General features: G+C 36.1%; 1 protein-coding gene across 3 annotated transcripts in view; it reads right to left on the bottom strand.

The window, feature by feature from the left end:
* Nucleotides 1-20,577, bottom strand: part of LOC144436680 (D-beta-hydroxybutyrate dehydrogenase-like) — an 86,639-nt gene extending 66,062 nt beyond the window's left edge. For all 3 annotated transcript variants that reach the window (XM_078125528.1, XM_078125544.1, XM_078125536.1), the window contains exons 1-2: nucleotides 20,444-20,577; nucleotides 8,571-8,759 (exon numbers count right to left, since the gene is read on the bottom strand). In XM_078125528.1, coding sequence (XP_077981654.1) covers nucleotides 8,571-8,728 — 158 coding nt within the window. In that variant the 5' untranslated portion in view covers nucleotides 8,729-8,759; nucleotides 20,444-20,577. The remainder of the gene's footprint in view (nucleotides 1-8,570; nucleotides 8,760-20,443) is intronic.
* Nucleotides 20,578-24,944: the final 4,367 nt, after the last annotated feature.

Here is a 24,944-nt window from a genome sequence, read left to right as displayed (position 1 = left end):
ATTAGCTCTTAATTAACTTGACACAAGTTAATGTCTTTCAGTGCTTTTATATCTTTGTATGATCCGTAGATGTAGCAAGTTTCATTGAATTTGGTGCAGCCGTTATGCATGTGAAATCATTAATTATGCAAATTATCATCAATTATGCAAGGCACTCCTACCAAAAGCTAATCAGCGCTAAGTTACAGCCTGACAATGCCACATAGTAAACTGCAGAACATTTGCTTCAGTACTTTTTGAGATATCAGTGTAACAAAATTTCTGCACAGACACACATACACACAGACAGACAGACAGACAGACAGACAGACAGACAGACATCGTGACGACATAACCTCCCATACAGCAGCTAAAAAAGGATTTTCAATTTTGGTCATGCCTTCGATTGATACAACAACCATACCAACAGAGTTTTATGTTCAAAACAGGATGGCAGAAATTACACATGACTTTGCGAAGTCGAGTGAATATTTCTGCTATCCCACTGAGAGAACTATGGCTGTATACACCCCCCCCCCCCCAAAAAAAAAAAAAAAAAAAAAAAAAATATCACCCTACTATGGGATTGCTCTCTAAAATATAACATATGAAACCATTGTTCAAAAAAGTATGAGGTGCGCATTCTGAATTATCATCCTTTTTATACACAGGGCAGAGTAGGCAATTGGATATAAATAAGTACAGTGACACAGCATAGATTCTTCACAGGAAGTGTCAAGCTTGACTGAAAGAATTACAGATCACCGATCACGTGTGTAAGGCTTCAACCTTAAAAATGTGATTAGAATATTTTTGTTAGTGTAATACTAATACTAATAATGATGTTTTACTTCCCTAAAAATATAGTGCCAGTGGCGTTATAGCACAACTATATAATTGATTGAATATTTGACTACATTTATTTGAATGTTTATTTATTTGTCTATTAATAATCCCCTTTGTATTTTTTGCAATATAAGCGATCATTTGGCTGTTGCTATGGGCACAGTCCTCTTGCTAGGCACAATTCCATAAATGTTTTGAATGTTTATTCACTTGTCTATTATTCCCTATTGTTAATCTTGCAGTGTATGTGATCATTTGACTGTGGTCTTGTTGCTAGGCACATTTACATACATTTTTGAATGTTTATTCACTTGTAAGAATCCCTGTTATCTTTGTGAAATAAACCTCCATTTGGCTGTTGCTATGGGCGTGGTCATGGTTGTTAGAGATATTTGCATACATTTTTTAATGTTTACTCACTTGCCTACCCGATGATGTAATTTGAACAAAATATACTACTAATAATAATATTTATTTATTATATAGTGCATTACATAATTGCATAAAAATCTCAATGCACTTCACATGAATATGATTGGAGAATAAAAAAATAAACTATAAAAACGGTTTAATAAAACTGACACATTGTGTCAATCATGAATAAAATACTTTCATTGAGCCATGCTGGAGAAATATGCTTTTCGAAAGAGGTGGGTTTTAACTTGTGTTTTGAAAGAAGACACCTGGCCTGACGACAGTGAGAAGATTCGACATATAAGTTGGTGCTTGACCATGAAGACATTTGTATGTGAGCATAAGAACCTTAAACTCAATTCGGTGAACAGGGAGCCAGTGTAAATCTCGGAGGACAGGCGTTATGTGTTCATATTTCCTAGCGCGAGTGACCAAACGACTGGAAGAGTTCTGTATATGTTGTAAGCGGATAATAAGATAGTCAGGAAGATGGATATACAGGCTATTACAATAGTCAAGACGTGATGTGATGTCAAGAAAGTGTGAATCAGTCTTTCAGTAGTTGTGCAATCTAAAACATTAGGATGCGACCAATGCGACTTAAAACAAACGAAGCTGATTTACAGACTACTTGATAAAACAACACTGTCAAAATAAAACCAAAGATTCCTCACAACTGCAGATGGTACAATTTGATCCAACCCAACGCGGAGTTCCAATAAAGGTTTGTAAGGTCTGAAATTTGAATGCAAATGAATCAGTTCTGTTTTACTGTCATTCAGGACTAGTTTATTCGAGACCATCCATTCACGAATCTCATCTACACAGGCCTCGATCTGTAATTAGAGTATTCAGCTCTTTACAGGTTAGATATACTTCCATGACATCAGCGTACATCATGAAACTGAGCGAGTGTTTTTCCACGATGTCCTCAAGGACCTATTGGGCCCAAAACACTGCCTTGTGCAACTCCATATAAAAGTTCACATGCTTCTGACGAAACTCCATCTATCATAACACTCTGAGTCCTTCCTACGCAAACCATTTCAGCGCTAATCCTTTGATGCCGAAACGAGACTCCAGCCTTTCCAATAGAATGGTATGATCAATGGTATCAAACGCAGCACTCAAATCCAAAAGAGCGAGAATTACTTCTGAATGTTTATCTATCGAAAGCATGACGTCATTCTGCACTTTTAACAAAGCTGTTTCTGTGCTATGGAATTTTCGATAGGCTGATTGAAATTTGCAATACAAATGAGAGCTCGATAAATGGTTATCCAATTGTTGAAATACAATCTTCTCAATGACTTTACTGAGGAATGACAGATTTGATACCGGGCAGTAGTTTTTCAATGGATCTGGATCTAATCAAGTCTTTTTCAGCAAAGGTTTAACTATTGCATGTTTGAGACACTGTGGAAAAATACCAGATCTGAAAGACTCGTTGACTATGTCAGTAATACGAGATGATGTATATGGAAGACACATTTTCAATAGTGAAGTTGGAAGTGGATCAAGGTTGAATTCATCGATAAAATCAACTTAGAAATGTGGGATTCTAAAACGCTAATAAAATCTGTAAAAGAATGTGCACAATTGAGAAGAAGCTACCCTAGACACACAATCTAAATGCTCTCTGAACTTACAAAATGTAGCTACTTTGTCACAGAAAAAGTCTGAAAACTTATATACTGCCATTTGGTTGTTGCTAAGGGCGTGGTCATGGTTGCTAGGGCCAATTGTTTCAAAATATTTTGCAGAAAATCTGCAGAATAACACTTCTAGAAACATCTCACCAAGTGTGTGTCTCATTGACCACATACTTTTTGAGATGTAAGTTTTTGACCAAAATTCACATTTTTACACCTAATTTGCATATCACTGATGAGATCATTATATGCTTGAAGACAGAACTCCCCTATATAAAGACGATTATGGCTAATCTATGCAAATGCGGGAAAGTCAAACTGCTGTACAGAGCACTAGCTTCTGGGTCTTGTTTTCAGCATTTTTTCTGTGCTCCGAGAAACACACAGGTCGTGTATCATGTACAAATTGTTTGTGAATGTCGTAGGGTGGTAACTTGATACACAAATTAGTTGAAAATCAGTCTGTTTGTTTCATAGAATGATAAAAACTTTCCAAATGAGACAAATTCCCCTGCAAACAGCTGCTTAGATTGTGTGTCATTCAGGATTATTCAAATATGCGGTATTTGCATGTGAAAAACCCAGATAGGGAATGTTTATATTTTTGGTGATTAATTGCCGGTGAGTCATCACAAGTTCTCCACCTCCAAACATACAGTCAGTCATATGCAAAATAGGGTCCTAGGCGCCATTAGTTGTATGTTTAATATTTCTTCATCTATACACCCCAAGATGCATCACCATTAAATTTCAGCCAAATCTGCTGAGTTGTTTCGGTCTTAAAGATTTTTGACCAAAATGACAAATTTGTAGCCCTAATTTGCATATTAATGATAGAATCATCATGTCATAAACAAATCTTAATTTACACATCCCAAAAAACGTTCACAATAAATTTAAAGTGCATTGTAGTTTTGGAGTTTCAGTTTTCTGACCAAAATTCACATTTTTTGACCCAAAATGCACATCTCTGAAGCAATCATTTTCATTTGAACAATTTTCCATCTACATAGCCTAAGTAATGTCACCATCAAATACCAAGCCAATCCGTGTGGCGGTTTTTGACATTAATTCATTTACATACTAGTATACACACACAGAGACATTTCTCAATGGCTATCGCACTACTGAACCTCAGTTCAGTTCTGCTAAAAAGCATGCACACCACCCCACACCCTCTAACACCCCAACACCCCCATGTTCAAGCATGTCTGAGTTATGGCTTTGGACATGAAAACTGCACCAACAAAATATTGGATTGTATCGACGAAAATAGATATGCACATGTATGTCATAGAACACTGTGCTAATACCAACTTTCAATGAGATCTGTTCAAGCATGTCTGAGTTATGGCTTTGGACATGGAAAATTCACAAACAAAATGGCTGCCAGGCAGCCATATTGGAACGTATCATGACGAAAATGGATATGCACACTGTCCTAATACCAACTCTGAATGAGATCTGTTCAAGCATGTCTGAGTTGTGGCTTTGGACAGGGAAAATTTGCAAACAAAATCGCTGCTAGGCGGCCATATTGGATCGTATCATGAAACAAATTGATGTGCATATGTATGCCATTGTATGTTGCCCCTGTACCAAGTTTGAAAAAATCAGTCCAGCCATCTCCAAGAAACGGCTGTTGACGGACGGACGGACAGACGGAACCCAATCCATAAGTCCCCATCCCAGACTTTGTCCGGCAGGGACTAATAAATGCAAATTTCATTAACTTGGAACATACATTGACATAAAAAGGAAGATACTCTATTTTATGATTGTGAATTTGCTGTAGAGTTTTTGGATGGATTTTATGTGTTATGGAGAAGAAAAGCAGGACTTATTAATATTCCAAATGCAAGACAAATCATCCTTGGTGATGAACAATTGTCATTATTATTGAAATTTGTTATTCTTTTTTCTTATATTCATATTTCATTCATTTAGAAAATAAAAATAGCGCAAATATTGCATTGTCGCACAACGTCATGTCCATGGTTATGATAGATATATAATTTTTTGAAGATTTAAAGTTGTAACAAAAACAAAATTTTCATACCTAATTTCCATCATAATAATCCAGCCATCCTATGTTGGACTTAATCAAGACAAGTATAGCAACATCCTAATCTAACTTTAAAGTGATGTGTCTACAAGGTTTATACTATTTTTTAAAATCAATTTGGAACTAATTCATACCAACTAATAATACTAATTCATGTATTGATCACATCCTGACCACACAGCCTGACAAGATAGTGCACACCCATGTCTCATGTATTGGTCTCAGTGATCACTATGCTGTTTCTGCTACAAGGAAAACATCATTCAAAACTGGCTCTAAAACCCTCAACACTGTAAAGTACAGGTATATGAACAAATTTAATGCCAACTCTTTTTGTCAGGACCTTGAAAATACCGATTGGTCAATAATTAACAGTCATAGTGACGTCTCTACCCAATTAGAAGTACGGAATAAACTATTTCTTCAAGTAATATCTAAACACACTCCAATTAAAGAAAAAAGAGTGAGATTCCCCAAAGTTCCTGAATGGTGGAATGAAGACATCAGTCTAGCTATACAAATCAGGGATAGCTATAAGAAAAAGAATTCCCATGTATTATACAAAAAATGGCATAACAAAGTCACAGATCTTAAAAGATCAGCAAAACAAGACTTCTACAATAGTATGCTAGAAAACACTAATACTGATTTTTGGAAATACTTTAAACATCTAGTTGCCCAGGCTAAATCCAGCAACCCAACTTTTATTACCAAGGATAGCTGTGAGATAACAGACAACAAAGAAATTGCAAATGCTTTCAACAACTTCTTAGTAAATGTTGCGACAGAGTTTATCAAAAAGAGTAATAATGGGTACACAATTGCCAAGAAACTTAAATCTTTTATATCTCGTCACCTACCAGAAAATACAAAGTTTGAAATACCTCTTTGACGGGAATCAGATGTTTTGAAGTATCTTCAAACCATTGATTGTAACAAGTCTGTAGGTCTTGATGGTATTAGTGCACGATTTTGGCACAGTCCAAATTACATCAAGTTTAACCAGACTACTGAATTGTGCAATAACTACAGGATGCTTTCCATCACAATTGAAAAATGATAAAGTAACTCCTTTTTTTAAAAAAAGGTGCTGCAGATAATATTTCCAATTACAGGCCCATTTCAGTTTTACCAGTTCTATTGAAACTTTTAGAAAGACATGTACATACTCACTTTTATAACTTTTTATGATCATATAACCTTTTATCTATCAACCAATCGGGGTTCAGAAAGTTACATTCTTGTCTAACAGCCTTAACAAATATCACCAATTCCTGGTACCATGCAATCGACAGGGGTAATTTAATTGGTGTTTTACTTGTTGACTTCAGAAAAGCATTTGATCTTGTTGATCATAATATCCTGCTTCAGAAATTGCAAGTTTATGGCTGTTCTAAGATAACAATGGAATTCTTTGTTCAATCTACTGGGTTGAAGATTTTTTTTTAGGAAAAGCAATGATATAGAATAACACTTCTAGAAACATCTCACCACGTTTCAGACTCTCTCACTAAGTACTTTTTGAGATTTTAAGTTTTTGACCAAAATTCACCTTTTTACACCTAAATTCCCACATCACTAATGAGATCATTATGTCCTTAATATTTGTTTCATCTATACACCCCTAGATGCATCCCCATCAAATTTCAGTCCAATCTGCCTCATAGTTTTGGAATTAAAGACTTCTGACTAAAAAGACAATTTTTAGTTCTTATTTGCATATTCCTGATGGGATCATCATGTTGTGAACAATTCCTAATCTAAACACCTTTTAAGAATGTTCCCACCAAATTTCAGACCGATTTGCCCTATACAATGTAGTTTTTGAGTTTTGACCAAAAATCACATTTTGTGACCCAAATCACACACCAGTAGTCAGATCATTTTTATTTGAACAATTTTTCAACTAGACACCAGTGGTAATATACCAACCAAATATCATGCCAATTGGTCCAGCGGTTTTTGACTATAAGTTGTATACACACACATCCACACACACACACACACATACACACACACACACACACACAGACAGACAGACAGACAGACAGACAGACAGAAACTTAGTGATGCCTATAGCACTACTGAACCTTATCAGTTCAGTTGTGCTAAAAACCAGATTTGAATGCATAAAAGTAAATTAAATAGGCATATTATGAAATGGGGACAGTTTTTGTTATTGCTTACTTAAAAATACCGCCAATGGCGTTGTAGCACAACTGTACAGTTTTTAAAAATGTTTATCCATATGGTAGTCCATGCTAACAATAAGTGTTCATTTGGTGAATGACTATCCAGTTGCCTATCCAACCATGTTGCTATCTTTACGATATATGCTATCATTTGGCTGTTGCTATGGGCGTGGTCATGTTGTTAGATATATTTGCATACATTTTTGTATGTTTTTGTTCACTTGTGTATGAATTCCTAATATTATCTTTGCAATATAAGTGATCATTTGGCTGTTGCTATGGGTGTGGTCTTGTTGCTAGGCATATTTACATACATTTTTTGAATGTTTATTCAATTGTCTATTAATCCCCGTTGTTATCTTTGCAATATACGTGATTATTTGGCTGTTGCTATGGGCGTGGTCTTGTTGCTAGTCAATTTACATACATTTTTTGAATGTTTATTCATTTGTCTTTCTATTCCTGTTGTCATCTTTGTGAAATACACGACCGTTTGGCTGTTGCTATGGGCATCGTCATGGTTGCTAGGGTATTTGCAGACATTTTTTGAATGTTTACTCATTTGCCTACCAGATGATGTTGTTATTTGACCAAATATACTGCCATTTGGTTGTTGCTAAGGGCGTGGTCATGGTCGCTAGGGCCAATTTTGTCAAAATGTTTTGGAGAAAATGTGCAGAATAACACTTTCAGAAACATCTCACTAAGTTTCAGACTCGGTGACCAAGTACTTTTTGAGATATAAGTTTTTGACCAAAAATGAACATTTTTACACCTAATTTGCATATCTCACATGGAATCATTGTATGCTTAATATTTCTTTGTCCATACATCCCTAGATGCATTCCCATTATATTTCAGCCCAATCTGCTCAGTAGTTTTGGAATTATAGATTTTCAACCAAAAAGACACATTTTTAGCCCTAATTTGCATATCACTGATGGAATCATCATGTCATGAACAAATCTTACTTTACACCCCCTTAAGAATGTTTCCACCAAATGTCGCACCAATCTACCCAGTAGTTTCTGAGTTTAAGTTTTTTGACCAAAAATCACATTTTTAGACCCAAATCACACACCTGTGATGCGATCATTTTGACTTGAACAATTTCCCAACTAGCCACCAAACGTAATGGACCCACCAAATATCATGGCAATCGGTTCAGCGGTTTTTGACTTTAAGTTGTTTACACACACACACACACACACATCCACACACACACACATCCACACACACAGACAGACAGACAGACGCCGGGCGATCCCTATAGCACTACTGAACCTCAGTTCAGTTGTGCTAAAAAACGTTTTCAAATACAAAATGTAAAAGATTTCCATTCATGAAAAGAGTTGTATTTTTGTAATAAGCCAAATAAAACCGTTATTTAATCCCAAAAAACATATATTGACAGACACTTACTGGTTTAACTCACTCAGAATACAATCTATCAATTCTTGATGCCCAAAGCCAGTGATTACTACAGAATATCCATTATCTGCTAAACTTCTTGAGATTCCTAATCCAATGCCACTTGTTGAGCCTGTTACCAAGGCGACTCCTGTCTTCATCTTTTCCATTAATCAATATTTTCTCACATAAGCTGTTATTCTGTCACATAAAATTTAGTAATTAAAATTAGTAATTGAAAGATTAAGATATCAAGGCAAATCCCAGAAGAAACAGGTCTTCATGGAAGACATGCTTCCCCCTTCAAATATGACTTATTGGAGACATGATTTTAAAAACATTGGTGAAAACAAATAAATACTACATGTACAGCATGTCTGATAATGCAGGGAATTGCTGAATGTCAGTAACTGAACCTGTAGATCCAAGACTATGTCAGAGATGAATGTCGAAAAAGAACTTTTAAACCTGGCAATATATGGGTAGACACCTTACTGTAGTCTCCATGTGTATTAACGTTCTTGAGTTAATTATTAGTAAATCAAAATTTTTCACCACAAATATGGCTGCCATTGAGTAAAAAGTGATATGAGCACCAAACGTAATGCATGTGTATGTTTATCAGGATCTGCATTGTGTGTAGAAATAATCTAAAGGACATTAGCCACACAGAATATGGACAAAGTTTCTGCAATATGTCGGAGTCGTGAACTGTATGTGGTTGCGAACTAGACATGTAGGGGTTCCAGGATTTAGTGAAAATTACACTAGGAAACACCGAGCAGAAGGTAGCAATATTACGTGCTAAGAGCGAGCTGAAGAATAGTAATGAGTTTAAAAGAGTCTATCTCCGTACTTGTAAATCTCACGTTGAACGTCTGATTGACTTGAATATGCACACTGTACTAAATGAAATCCCTAATGGACACAAATACCACATAACTGAAAATGGCCACGTTGTATTAAAAAGACAAGAAACAAGTCAAGAAATGGAAGAAATTCAAGATCACAAATAAAGTGAATCTCAAATCGACAAGGGCAAAATCAATGATGGATTATGTATTTCCCATCTAAATGTCTGTGGTTGGACTGGAAACAATGAACATTTAGGTAAGGAAATAATTGCCAATTCTGGTCTAGTGGATATAGCATTGTAGACTATGGTATTATTACCAAATCATTCTTTGCGCAGGTTTTATTATTTTATTATTCAAATTATCAAGGAAAATTTGTTTTGAATTATCATCCCATATATACTTACTTGGATAAGGTAACGCATTAACAGAAGACTTATTATTAGAAATTAACAAGTTAGAATTCGTTTGTAATGAAAGACCAACTGGGCAATGATCAGATAAATGTGGCAAATCAAAAACCTTAAAATACTGAACCTGCGCAAAGAATCATTTGGTAATAATACCATAGTCTACAATGCTATATCCACTAGGCTTATAACAAGTTGGCTTTCCATTTAAATCACCAACAGATCTACCATTCAAAATTAATAAATTATTTTGTATGCATAAATCAATGAGTTGTCTACCAAAACTATTATTGCAAAATTTACCAGCATCCATAGAAGCTCTATCATGAAAGTTATCAGGTAAATAATCAATCTCTGTTGGACAAAATTCTGTATCATCATCAACAATGTAATCCTGCAAGTTTCCAGTATGTGCATTGAAATCACCAAGTAAGATAATATCCCCTAAAGATGAATAGTATAAAATCTCTGTTTGAAGAATATCAAAATAGTCATTATTTATATGCATCATAGAACCTTGAGGAGGTAAATATACAGAACAAATAAAAATATCTCTATTAGAAGAAAACATACTTTTGTCAAGTTTACACCAAAGAAAATCAGAAAGTTTTGAATCTAGTTTCTTAATACCACTTTTAAATTTAGACTTAAAAAAGATAACAGATCCCCCAGCAGCTCTCTTGCTACGTTTATGACGACTGAGTCGGTCAGATCTAAAAAAGTTATAACCAAAATTAAAGACAAACATTGAGAACTTGCAAGCCATGTCTATTGTATACAGAGAATATCAAATTTGTTTACCACCAGCTCAAAATCAATCTCAGTACATTTCTTTGATAAACCACCCTGGACATTCCAACTACCAATAGAAATGGAAGAATGTGTAACACTATTCTTGTTAGTCACCCTTTTGCTAAAAATACACATTCTTGAAAACAAATTCAAGAACACAACATGGAAACACCATTAAATGCACTAAAAAGTAACTCATAAAAACACTAGTGCAATATTAACAAAACACCTTCAAAACTTTAGTTGAGAAACGTTAAATCGTTCACTTTAGTTAAATGTAGCGAACACAACACACAACACAGTATTATCGATGTACTCCAAGAATAACATATATTGTGGCACACAATTCTGTATTTCCAGGTTTAACGAGGTCAAACAATCAGAAAAATACACATCAAAGAACAAGTAAAAAGGCAAAATGTTAACATTTGCAATCTACTCCTAGCATCTTTTACTACAATGTATTACAATTTACCTTCTGTATGGACTACTATAAAACTGATCCCGTTGATCAACATCATTATAATGATTACCAACAAAGACTGCTCTAATTGATGCCTTAATATCACCTACAAATAAACTTGTATGCACCACAGTACGGCCGGCTTCAGTGAACATGGGCTGTGCTTTCAAAAAAGATGAAACCACTTCATGTCACTGTGTGGACGGTAATGAACGCAGTAAAATATGAAATAAAGTGTGTGTACACATAGCTTTCAAGAGGGATGGTTATCCAACAAAACCTTCTGCTCTAACGAATTTGTGGGTCTACTTTCGCGAAATTTGTGTCTGCAGGCAGCCATATGCTTAACATTAGCCCAAATAGACAGAGCCAGTTTGCCTACAGTGTAAGCTCACACGTGTGAACGGCGTGGTACCCTCCATGAGGTCTATGATGCAAATCATCGTTCCTGAAATTGTCCATGACAACTCAAATTTACAATGTGAGCAAAATTAAAATGTTTCAATTAGGTCCTCAGTTTAATTGAAAATCATGATTTCCTTCCGCAGATATAAATAAACACAGTTGCTTTGGATTTGTTTGTTGTTGTGTCTTTGATTAGGGAGTGATCAGTTTTTACGGCCGGGGGGGGGGGGACGACTTTTTGTTCATGTTGTACTTAAAAATAGTGACCCCCCCTGCAATTCATTTACAAAACAATCCAACCCCCCCCCTCTGACAAATAAAAAAACACAATGATCCCCCCCCCCCATCTGTTGACAAGAAACACTCTTTTTGTTCTTGCAAAAGACACTATTCTCAAAGTTACATTTTCAGTAATTTTAAGTGTATCTGGTAAATTGCTATCCCAAATCCATTGCTTCACATGTATAAAGCTCTTTAGATAGGAACCCTATGAAAAGTATGATTGTCTGTTCACGGACGTACACAATATTCATGGTTTAGTAACCAAAAGTTCTAGGATATCTCTTAGATTGAGTGGACTATTAATATTTATTAATTCAGCTAATTATCAAGTACAATATTATAAATGGAGTTAATATACTTGTAAACCCATGTCCATAACTATCACACATAATGATGTACTTGCATCATATAATGAATTGTTTACATCATATAAAGATATGTTCACATCATATAGTTGATTGTTTTCTTTAGACTTAACACAACTGCAGCTTTCCATACATTTGAACCAAGTTCGAGCTTTACACTAAATGCCAAAGTGCATATCGGGCTAATCATAGTACCGAAACGGCCCTTTTACGAGTCCATAATGACATCATGGTGGCCTTAAATAATAAGAAGGATATCGTTCTTATCATGTTGGATCTGTCAGCAGCTTTTGATACAATCGACCATAGCATTTTGTTAAATAGACTGGAGTTTTGTTTTGGTGTCACCGGGACAGCTCTAGCCTGGTCTAAATCCTATCTTCTCAATCGCCATCAACGTGTCAAAGTGACCTCTACAGCGTCTTCTATGTCGCATATAAAGTATGGTGTTCCACAAGGGTCAGTTCTAGATCCGATCCTATATATTCACATTGTATACAGCTCCTTTAGAGGATGTCATCATTGGACATGGCCTTGACTACATGATGTATGCAGACGACTCAGAGATTTACACAATCTGCAATAAGCCAGCTGACATTCTACCTGATGTTGAAATGTGCATCGACGACATTCGCAGCTGGATAAGATCAAATATGTTAGTCCTCAACGATGACAAAACTGAGGTGATCCAGTTCTCATCACGGTTAAAAACCAACGTAGTAGAACTGACCAGCCTGAAAATTGGCGGGCTAGACATCACACCCTCTACCTCAGTCCGTAATCTCGGTGTTACTCTCCGTAGGGACGGCTCCATGTCTGATCAGATTAGTCACATTTGCAAGAATGGTTACTTTTCATTATACAAGATTGGAAAAATTCGCAAACTGTTAGACAAAGCCTGTACAGAGAAATTAATACATGCATTTGTGACATCCCGACTCGATTACTGCAATGGTCTATTGTATGGAATTCCAAAATACCAGAGAGATCGTCTGCAGTCACTCCAGAATGCTGCAGCCCCTCTTGTCAGTTGTACACGAAAATTCGACCACATTACTCCTGTACTCTATGACTTGCATTGGCTCCCAGTTGAGGCTAGGATTAATTTCAAAATCCTACTGATCACTTTCAAGATAATCAATCACGTAGCACCATTATACCTGTCAGATTTAATTAGCAATTATCTTCCAACACGAAATCTTCGTTCCGCTGAAAAGCTACTCTTAGTCCAACCACGTGGCAATTTCAATAGATCTTATGGCCAGAGGGCTTTTTCAGTGTGCTCACCCTCTCTGTGGAATTCACTTCCATTTGAAATGAGAAATATAAAGACTGTTGACATTTTTAAACGTAGTTTAAAGACATATCTTTTTAGACAACATTTTAAGTGATTGATTTTAACTTGTCTGTTTTTATACATTGTGAATTATTTTAATCGGCCAGTTTTACACTTAGTCCCTTTTTGTGTGTTATTTTCTTTACTTTATTGCAATTTTTTAAACTTCAGTCTGTATAACGCGCTGAGATGCATGTGTAGTGCGTTTTCTTACAAGAAATAAAATAATAATAATAATAATAATGTACATGTTTGCACTCCTGAAGGCACTTGTTTGTCCTGTTCATAATTGTTCAGTTTAATCATGGCAATGACTCAAAACTCCACCCCCCCCCCCCCCATTCATTGACCACGCTGATAATTTTGAAAGGTTTTGAATAATGAAATGGGATAAAATGTCATTGTTTCAAAATAGAAATTAAAAAATGTCATAAAAATGTTTTCTGTACTACAGCAGTTTCTAAACTAGATTACTAATTCAATTCACTTACTACTGGCTATGTTGTCAAGTATATTGCTGGCAACATGACAGCCTTGAAAATAAATACACTCTAATACCAAGGAAAGGTAACATTATGATCTGCTGACAAAATTTTACTCTCAGCATACAGTCACTCAAAGTGAATACTAGATATTCCAGAGGAGATGTAAAATCTAATTTTCCTCAAAACTTTGTACCGTGTCAGTACTATAGAAGTTCTGGCTACAGTAAATATCCCTTTACTAGATCATCATCAAACAAGTCTGTGTTTATAACTTTGTTTATCAGTCATTCACATAATATATATTCTCTGAGAATCCGATTAATATTGTGTTCACCTTGGAATATATTTCTTTCTTGGTAGTGTATGGTGTAAAACAATAGCAAGACAAAAGGGGGTTTCACATGTAGCCTGGTAACATGTACATGTATTAAACTTGGTGATGGTCACAGGTATCAGAGAAGAAGTGAAACACAAACACAGAAAAGTTATTTTTGATAAGACATGTAGTTCGTACTAATGCCAAGTAACAGTTCAATAGTTTGTACATGTATGATAAATCAACATATTAGGGGTGAGATCAGTAGGTAAAAAAACTAATGCTTTTAGTAAGGCCTCAGAACCCCTTCCTCACCCCTTCTAACTAAATTGGTAAAATTGTTGCAGACAGCACAATCAATTTAAAATCAGTATGTAGTGCTATGAATACAAAGCCAGTATGTAGTGAGGAAAACATAGCTTTTTATTGGCACAATAATGTATTTTAGTGCCATGCATAATAAATGTTTTTCCCACTTTTCAATTTGACATTTTTAGAAATGTTTGTATTGGGGTACAAAACAGATTTCATTATAAAAGACCTCCTCTCACCCCACCCCTCACTAAAAGAATTTAGTTTTTACCCTACACTGAACTATTGATCTCAACCATAAATCAATTTGGAACTTCTAATGGAGATGATCGTAGTTATCATACATTATATGTACAAAAATGTATAGGAACTAGACTAACTATATACATGGACATTGAATATCTAATATCTAGACACAGGCTGGGTCAGGCACTTTCAGTCACAGTGTTTGCCACATATTATTTCAAAGTGTCCTAAATTGGTTATGTTTGTACACAATTCAACATGTTCAGGTCAATGGAGGAACAGATTTTAGAGCCAGTAAATCTTAATGTATTTCATTTGTTATGTTTTACATGTACAGGTACACATGCAAGTTTTTGTACCACAAGAAGACACAATGCAACTCATGGCGTGCAATAGCGAGAAGTCAATTTTCTAACAAATAACTGTTGCTTAAAGGTGGCCATGGTGCAGTGTTGTGACGCCATGCCATATGTATTGGATGTATCAAGAGAGAGTTTATGTTATATTTGAATGTATATTTATAGCTATTTGTTTATGGTTTATTTTATGCACATACATTTTTTGTTTAATAGCTTGCACAGTGCCCACAAGCGGCAGCATAGCGGCTCAATGACTAGTACGCATGCGTGTCCTATACACTAAGTGATGTTTTTTTGGTGGTTTTACCCAAAGATGCATTGCGGTACAATGACTACGCATGCAAGTTCTATGTACGATGTACAATCTCCATGCCGAGAGCGCTATCTATGATATCATTGTGAGGCAGCCGGTCACAAATGAATCTATCCAGCTGTGCGAGCTTAGGGGCTTTGGCCTAGTTATGATATTAAATGTATGGACATTGAAGTACAGGAGCGTGGCTCATGATTTTGTTTAGTTGAAAACAAGGTGACCCCCCCCCCCTTTATTCACCTCGTAAAAATGATGACCCCCCCTTCTTTGAGTCCCAAATTGAGGTGCCCCCCCCCTCTGATTTACCGGCCCACCCCCGGCCGTAAAAACTGATCGCTCCCTTACTAGATGTGTCGCCCATGTCGGCATGCAATCTGAAAATGGTTGTTTTATGCAGGAAAGCGACTCTTAAACAGTGTTTTCTCCAGGACGCGCGATTGCGAGATTTGCGCATTTACAGAGAAGATCTCCCCTATAAAAACACCCATTGCGCGCGAGATCACGCTCTAGATTTTCCAAGTAAAAAGTACCAGACATTAGGCGGAAGACAAGAAAATTAGAATTTACATTAGGTAATGCAGGAATTGGTAATGGCTTCTCCTCTGTGACAAGCACAGCTGTTTTTAATGTATATTGGATCCTGACACATGATATACATTATACATGGTGTACCCAGTCCCATGACGATAAAGACGTAAGTGTTGACAACTTTCAATGCGTGGTCAGTGAATAGCTCTACCAGTATCATATACCCAACGTGATTGGGTGAAATTTCTCACTTTTTTGTAAGCTGCGATCCTATTGGTCATATATGACATAGTGACCTAATTACATTAATTATTTCACAACATGGCGACTTGTCAAAAGACTAGCGTAGCGATCACACTTGGAGGCTGGAATGTGCCGTATACAGTCATCTTATGAAGGGAAATATACATTTTTAGCAATATTACATTCCTAGAAAGAATACTAATGTTTCTGTGATATAAATAGCAGATTGAATTACGACATACGGAAGAATTGAAGCTACGTATGTTGATGTGAGTCCACCCACGTGGAATATGTTTACAGTTACACATTGTTGTGTGTACTACAAAATATACCAATGCAGTCAGTCATTTTCTAAATCCTTCAAAATAATATAACATGACAATTTTTGCGACATCGTCATGTGATTGTAATGTACTCCTTTGTACTTTTGTTCAAGTCAACAGAATAGACGATGTCATTCGTGTCGTTCGAAACCAAGAGTTTGTAGTAGTCTGGAGCTGAGAATGCCATGTGTTTGCTGTACATTGTATTGTACTGTAGTGCAGTGGGGAAACGTCGAAACTAATATTTTCAACTTATACGGACATGGCAATGTAAATACAGTCTGGCATATACTGTACTGAGAGGGAAAGGAGGATTTTTGGATTTCACTTTTGTGGTGCCGGGATTTTTTATAAACATTTTGAGTTAAAAACATACATGAATGATTGTAATAAAATTAATGTAATACTATGTATGATTACCTAAAAGTGTTGCCAACTTGTTTTATTTAAATTACAATCATTATCATGCACATACAGATTAAAAAATGAAATTATTCTGTCGTCCCCCCCCCCTACTTTGAACTAAATCCCCCAAAATTTTATGCAAGGGGGGACAATCCTGAAAACCTGGAGAAAACACTGCTTAAAATGTATCTAAGGGAGTGTACATTTTTAATTTCCAGGGGGAGGCCGGAGGATTTCTAATGAAGCAAGGGATTTTTATTGGTGGCCCCCCCTACAAAAACTGGTATAAATTATCTGCCCCCCCCCCCCCCCCCTAAGACTTCTTGTTTTTATTTCATGGCCCCCCCTGAAACCACTAACAAAAATACGCACAGATGAAACACAGATACAGCAACACATAGATTTGCCAGCAGTTGCTACATGTATTAACTTATTCCATATTTATACTTACTTCAGAATTGAACCAGTGCACAAAGTTGTTGAATCATGGACACTCATAAAATCACAAATAAAGACTATTATAAGTTAAATTGGATGACAGGATGTCTACTTACAACTGAGGGGTGACAGAATAGACTACTGGTCTGGCTACACTTTTTCTTGGATTTTTAGCCCATCACTGACATAAATTAGCAAATAAATGAATAAGTAAATATATATATATATATTACTTATTTATCAGAGGTTTGGAAAAAATAGTGCAAAATTGCACCATGAGGAAACTTTTTTCCATGTGAACATATTCAAATTTTAGGATTAATTTGCAGTGGTTGGTCACACAATCATTTATTATTAATTTAAACACTTCATAAATTACACATTTTAGAAACATTTTTAATTGCAGTGCAAAGGGAAAACATGTTATTTAAGATTGAAATACATATTAAGACCCTTCCTATATTATAGTATTCATATTATCTCTACGCAAAATATAAAACACTTCTTGACTATATTTCAAGAGACTTTAGTAAACTGATGCGCTGAGGGGGGGGGAGTACATGTATCACTTCAAAGGGTTGAATAATATTTTTTATGAATACATGGCTTGTTATGAATACATTCCTCACCCAGCACCTGTGAATAATTTTGTGTTTAATTCAAACTCACAAAAGCTATCATATAATACTTGAACCCTACCATGGTGATAGAATGAAAACATCTCTTCAAACTTTAATTTCAGAATTAAAATAATTCTACCAAGTGAATATTAAATATCACCTCACACTTTGAAAAGTAGGAACTGTTACAGAAGGTTTATGTTTAGTTGATTACATTATAAGTAATGTCCATACCAAATATCAAATCAATCAGTCCCATTGATTTACACACTCATGCACACTGTTTGATGACATACATGTAGGCACAATGAACCTCAGTTCCAGTTGTGCCAAAAATAGTGTAGTTACTGTTCCACTACAGTGTTTGAAACACCAAACACAAATTGAACTGTTGATGACTACCAACCACGAGCTAACTTAAAAAAGCTCTATGTTTCAAAACAATTAAATGATGAAGCTGCTATTTCTCGTTTTGCTGAGAAATATATTGTCAGTGTGAACAGTGTTAAAAACTACATTGAACATTTGAGAAATTTGGAGAGGATGAAAAACATTAGATCCAGACATTGGTTAGAGGTACAGAAGAAAAGAAAAAACAAGAATTATAATGACTATGACTGGTTGCAGTTATTCATAAGTGGAACTCTAGAAAAACTGAACGTAAAAGAGCTAGATAAATATCTAGACAAGCATAAATTGCCAAAATATAGAAAATTAAAAGGAGAAAAAGTAGACATTATATCAATGCACATACTTGGAACACCTGAATTTAGGTCAAGAAAAGTGACTGCAAATGAACTTCAAACTACAACTACAGACATCAGTGATACAAATAGTAGTGACTCTGAAAGTGAAAATGCTATAATAGGTGTTATAGACAGTGATGATTGTTTTTCTGATAACTCTGAAACTTCAAGCACGGCTGATATCTCAGACAGTGATTGTGATGAAACAAGTCCTACACAATTTCATGGGAAAGTTACCTTGAGAAGTGGCAGAGTCGCTGGTCAATTTTTGTTTCACTGAATACAAATATTGTGATTTAATAGGTTTGTGCACTGTTTTATCATCAATCCATGTTAAATGCTACTTCTGTAGGACATTGTGCACAGTCAAGTGTTGGGTTTTGCCTATATTTTATTTTATATACATATCTGGCACTTGTCCATCCTGACATTCAGGTTAGGTTGTTTTTTTGTGGCCCCCCCTAACAAATAGTGAAATTTTTGTTTAGCCCCCCCTAATTTTTCTTGATAAAAATTGGTGGCCCCCCCTGAAAATCCTCCGGCCCCCCCCCCTGGAAGTTAAAACTGTACACTCCCTAAGCCGTTTATAAAATGTTCAATATTTGTTGGCACTATCAGACAATAGTCTAGTCATGACATCGACTAACAATACATCGTAGAGACACACTGGGATTATATTTACCGCTATGGAGACCAAACTTGGCTCGATCACTATTCACCGTACCGTATGCATTTGTTTTGGATTACATCGCTTGTGGTTGTGTAGATGTGAACTCGTACTCGCACATGTTATATTTGCCTTAGTCTCGACGTGGTAATAGTGATACATACTCATTTAGTTTAGATTGACTGCTTTCAGAGATGACACCATGGGTTTTGGAAATAGAACAATTTTAATCAATCAGAAAATAGCCTTCACCGACATTTTGAAAAACAAAACGTGGAAAGGAAAACTGTAAGAAAATCATTTGACGAGATCATGTGTACATAATACATCGAAGACATACTAGTATTTCAGAAATATGCTAAACTCGGAGTGTGGGCTATACTTCCGCGGTCACCTGATTCTGTCCGAAGCACAAACTCACGATGAAAAATAATGTCATCCATCAAACGTTTTTTTCTTCTTTAAATTTATAACAATTGACAAAAATGTCGACACAACGTTTTACAGTCAGGCATTTGAAATGCTAAAATATCTTTACGGCAGACCCTCACAGCACACTCACTGTGTGTGTGTGTGTTACGCAGGAAGTCAACTTGGACTCCCCAGCAAAATGTCAATTACTCTTTAATAGTTGGTCAAAGTTTGTGGCTGTGTTTACTGCTTATTGACTGTATGCTAGTTCCGAATCCAGTGCGTCTAAATAAAAATGTATGAGTGGATTTACATAGTTTTATTGAAAAATTCACCTGACGTCCTAGCCCACACAACCACCTTAATGGTCCTTTTTCAGCTAAAATAACGTTCCACGTCAGCGAGGATCTGAATACGTAATTAGCAACGCCTAAGATTGAAGTCACACCAATAAAATAAGCTTAATGTCAATATCATGAGACGGAACTTTAGATTCTGATATTGTCCCTTCCAATGGGCCCGCTACGGATAAAGTTATCGATTGTACTGATTTACCTGTTACTTACCTTGATAAGTGGTGACTAACGAAGCTCTATGATACGTTTTTGATAAATTTTAGTTTACGTCGACGATCGACTGATACTATATTTGCAACCAACCGTACCACATGCACACAACCAAGGGTTTGTTGACCTTTGAACCCTTTGTTACAGTTCTCTTACGTGTTATGTATGTAGTGTGTATCACGTGACTATGATAATTTATACGGAGTATCTCGAGTATCTCTTCCCTCTCCTGAGAGCGTCGTGGAGGGCTCCCTACTGTCGCCGCCAAGACCTCTCTCCAAATCCATTTCGACGAGCGAATCAGGTTGCGAGATTGGTGTTCGAAACAGGGGAAGCAAGCTGATTCGCTGAAAGTCAGAAGTCCTAAAAGCAAGATGGCAGCCGCCAACTCCACACACAGATAGGCCTAGCGCGATTAGCGTCCACCTCTCAACAACTGGTAATGCTAACATACAACTTCACAGCCTTTATTTGGAGTTGACACGATCAACAGTGGATGACGAGAATACAATGTGGAGAAACAACTATCGGTAAGTATTTTGGTGTGTTACTGTATGAGTATTATATCAAGCTTTCTATGTGCTGTTAGGTTTATCTTTATTGACTTTAATCATCATCATCATGTTAATTTCACTTTTTAGCGCCAAATTTGACAGCACTGTCAGCAGACGACAGATAGACCAAATCAAATTTTCACTCAGTTCTGATGTATTGTTGGTTGATACTTGCGTGGCACATAAAAGTCGCAAAGTTGCGTTAATATCAAGCATCATGGAGTTCAATGAAGCATTACGACTGGCTCTCCGACGATTTGATCCAACAATTTCTTTAAAAGATCAACAGATTAATGCGATCAAAAATATTTACGATGGCAATGATGTAGTTGTTGTCCTTCCAACCGGATATGGTAAATCGATTATATTTCAGTTATTGCCATACATTATTTCTATTAAGAAATTCGGACACTGTGACCCATGCAGGTGTATGGTTCTTGTCATCTCTCCATTAAATGCTCTGATTCGCGACCAAATAGATAAGATCCGTGAAAGTGGTTTACGGGCGTGTAGCTTAGATGCCAGAACTTGTGATCACTCGAAACGATTGCCTCTGGGTGCGCAAATAGTATGTTGGCGTTCCCCTTTTCAATGTCAATAAAGTGGTCTCCCATACACAACTGCACCTCGCCATCATCAGTGATGTCACTGATGATGGCGAGGTGCAGTTGTGTATGGGAGACCACTTTATTGACATTGAAAAGGGGAACGCCAACATACTATTTGCGCACCCAGAGGCAATCGTTTCGAGTAAAAAAGGTCGTGCCCTACTGTTAAAACACAGAGAAAGAGTTGTAGCCGTTGCTGTCGATGAAGCCCATTGCTGTGTTGACTGGTGAGTAAAACTATGTTTTTTGATAGTCCTTGGGGTAGCTGCAATAATTGTAGCGTCTTGTTGCGGTTTTGTGGGTTTTTTCGTCTGTTTTGGTGACTTTTTAAGTTTTTGTGTTTAACCCGCACCTAACGCTACAATTCCTACTGCAGGAATTCCAATCAGCTGGTGCGATGCGGATCTGCATCGCACGTATCAATCCCTATTTTCGCCAAAATATCGACCTACCTACGGAAAATCTGACATTTCCTAACCGCAACACTTCTTAGGAATCCCCCGCAGCACAATCGACGGCCCGATCTGCCCTTTCCCCCGTCAAAAACGGCCGCCGAACATGCGAGACGAGACAATTTTGAAAACTTTCGCGGCTACGAGATCTCGGCAAATGTATCGCGTGATCAACGACCTTCGTTTTCAAAATTGTCTCGTCTCGCATGTTCGGCGGCCGTTTTTGACGGGGGAAAGGGCAGATCGGGCCGTCGATTGTGCTGCGGGGGATTCCTAAGAAGTGTTGCGGTTAGGAAATGTCAGATTTTCCGTAGGTAGGTCGATATTTTGGCGAAAATAGGGATTGATACGTGCGATGCAGATCCGCATCGCACCAGCTGATTGGAATTCCTGCAGTAGGAATTGTAGCGTTAGGTGCGGGTTAAACACAAAAAATTAAAAAGTCACCAAAACAGACGAAAAAACCCACAAAACCGCAACAAGATGCTACAATTATTGCAGCTATCCTTGGGGATGTCTTAAGCTTACTGTTATTTATAACTGTAAACATCAGAACAAGATGATGGAAATTGTATACATGTATCTCAAATTAGTGTCCCATTTTTAAATTTACCTTCATGTTTTAATGTAAATTTGGTATGTAATAGACGGTGTCATATGGAAAACTTATCATTGTATTTTCTTTTCTTTTTATATACTACCAGTAGCATTATTTCATGCATGAAAACAATAAATCCATAGCTATGGAAACCACTCAAACATATTTTCTTTGTCAAAACACAATGACTGTGTTGGAGAGTTAATAATGTTGTCTACTTGCTGAATGATTTTGGAAAATCAGTAGATAAGGTGGATACATTTACAATGTGCTTCTAATGAGAGCCATTATGGTATAATTTATACATATATGTACACATACAATTTTATTAAATTTGTGTAGTTCTCTAGTATCTTTTAGTTTAAGCTTATGAAATTATTTGATAAAGAGCTTGATTTGCTGGGTTTTTTCCCTAAGTACTAATACATTAAATTCTAGGTTAAAATGTAATATTTTTACCATGATAGTAGACAGAGATAAATAGATGATTTAAAAAAATTATTTTGAAAGAAAGTTGTAGATTTAATGGAAATGGATAGTTATTTTGGATTTTTAATCCATAAAACAGCATCCACAAAAAAGCTATGTGAAAGAGAGTCGACCAAAGCTTTGTTTGTAACTCAATACATTACAGAAAGCTAAAAAGTGTTAAAAAGTTTGTTATTCTACATACAATGGCAAATGTTTTGAACATTTTTTAATGTTTTGCAATGCTTTGAATTAGGAACAATGATTTAGTATTCATTTTGTATCTTTATGCACATTGTTTTTTAAAGTATAAAAACATAGTAGAGCTGTCTTAAGGATTAAAAATCGATTTGTCATCCAAATAGTCACTTTAAGTGGCTATATGGATATGAAATGGGTATTCAAACTTTTAAGAATTTGTCATTGAAGGGAAACCTTTTAAGGATGCTGGCTCTCCTATTTTTTAAAATGTTTTTTTAGACTATTATACATAAGATGTAAATGTGAACATTTTAAGTAGAATAATTTCTCATGTACTATGTGATCCCTGACCATCAATCTGGTGAAAGTGTATATCATCTGTACTCAGGTGTTTCATATGCTTCGGTGTTATTGTAAATTACCATCTCCTTTTTTTTTTCCTTTCAGGGGTCATGACTTCGCCCTGACTACTCACGTCTGTGTGTTTTAGCCTCACTTTTTCCAAATGTTCCTCATGTGGCTTTAACGGCAACAGCAACAAAAAAGTATGAAGAGGCCATTGTCTCAACACTGTGTCTCAATAAACCAACTGTAATCCGCGAAAACCCAAACAGACCAAACATAACTTTTCATGACCTCCACGGGGGAAAGATAGTTATCATTCAATATTAGAGCCACTAGCAGTAGAATTGAAAGAGAAAAAACTTGACTTTCCATTGACTTTTATCTACCTTCCACTAGAATGGTGTGGCTATGGCTATGTTTTATTTTCTCACATTCTTGGCTCTGACCAATACCAACCACCTGGATGTGATGAAATTCCAAAGTTTCGACTATTTAATCAGTACCATGCACCACAAACAGAGATGATGAAAGCTGAAATTCTATCTTCCTTGAGCTCATCAAAATCTTCACTGAGAGTTGTATTTGCCACTGTAGCTCTTGGTATGGGCCTTGACTGCCCTCGTGTTTATCAAGTCATGCATATTGGTGTACCAAGGACAATGGAAAGTTACTGTCAAGAAACTGGAAGAGCAGGAAGAGATGGGAAAAATGCCAAGGCTATACTGTACTATAATAATACTGACATTGCCGTTAACAAAAAGGGCATGTCCGATGCTATGAGAGAATATTGTAAAAACGATAGTGATATTTGTTTAAGGAAACTGTTGTTGAATTATTTTGATTTTGATAAACCTGAAACAGAGCTACCAAGTCATTTTTGCTGTAGTGTATGTGAAAAGTCTTGTTCATGTTTGTCATGTAACCAAGTTAGAGATCTGGAAGTAGATTTATCTATGTTTAACACTGAATAAGATCACTATCTGAATCAGAAATAACGCTATAAAATAACTTTTATTCATGGAACTATGAATATGTGTAGATAAATATCAGACATGTTTACATGAACTTTAACGAAAACTCTGTACATAGCAAATGACGTAAGCCAAGTGGTTAAAATTTATACCAAGTATGTATATATTTCCAACCTGATCTGTGACAAAAAACACATTTTTCATGTACAAGAGATCATTGAACCCCCCCCCCCTGACCTCACCGAAAATGTGTAAATGTTTACAGAAATTGTTGATATACTACTGTAAACTCAAAACGAAACTA

The sequence above is a fragment of the Glandiceps talaboti genome, chromosome 1, assembly GCF_964340395.1.
Source record: "Glandiceps talaboti chromosome 1, keGlaTala1.1, whole genome shotgun sequence".
NCBI lineage: Eukaryota > Metazoa > Hemichordata > Enteropneusta > Spengelidae > Glandiceps > Glandiceps talaboti.
The sequence above is the reverse complement of the archived record's forward strand: the minus strand, read 5'-3'. Positions and strand labels throughout refer to the sequence as shown.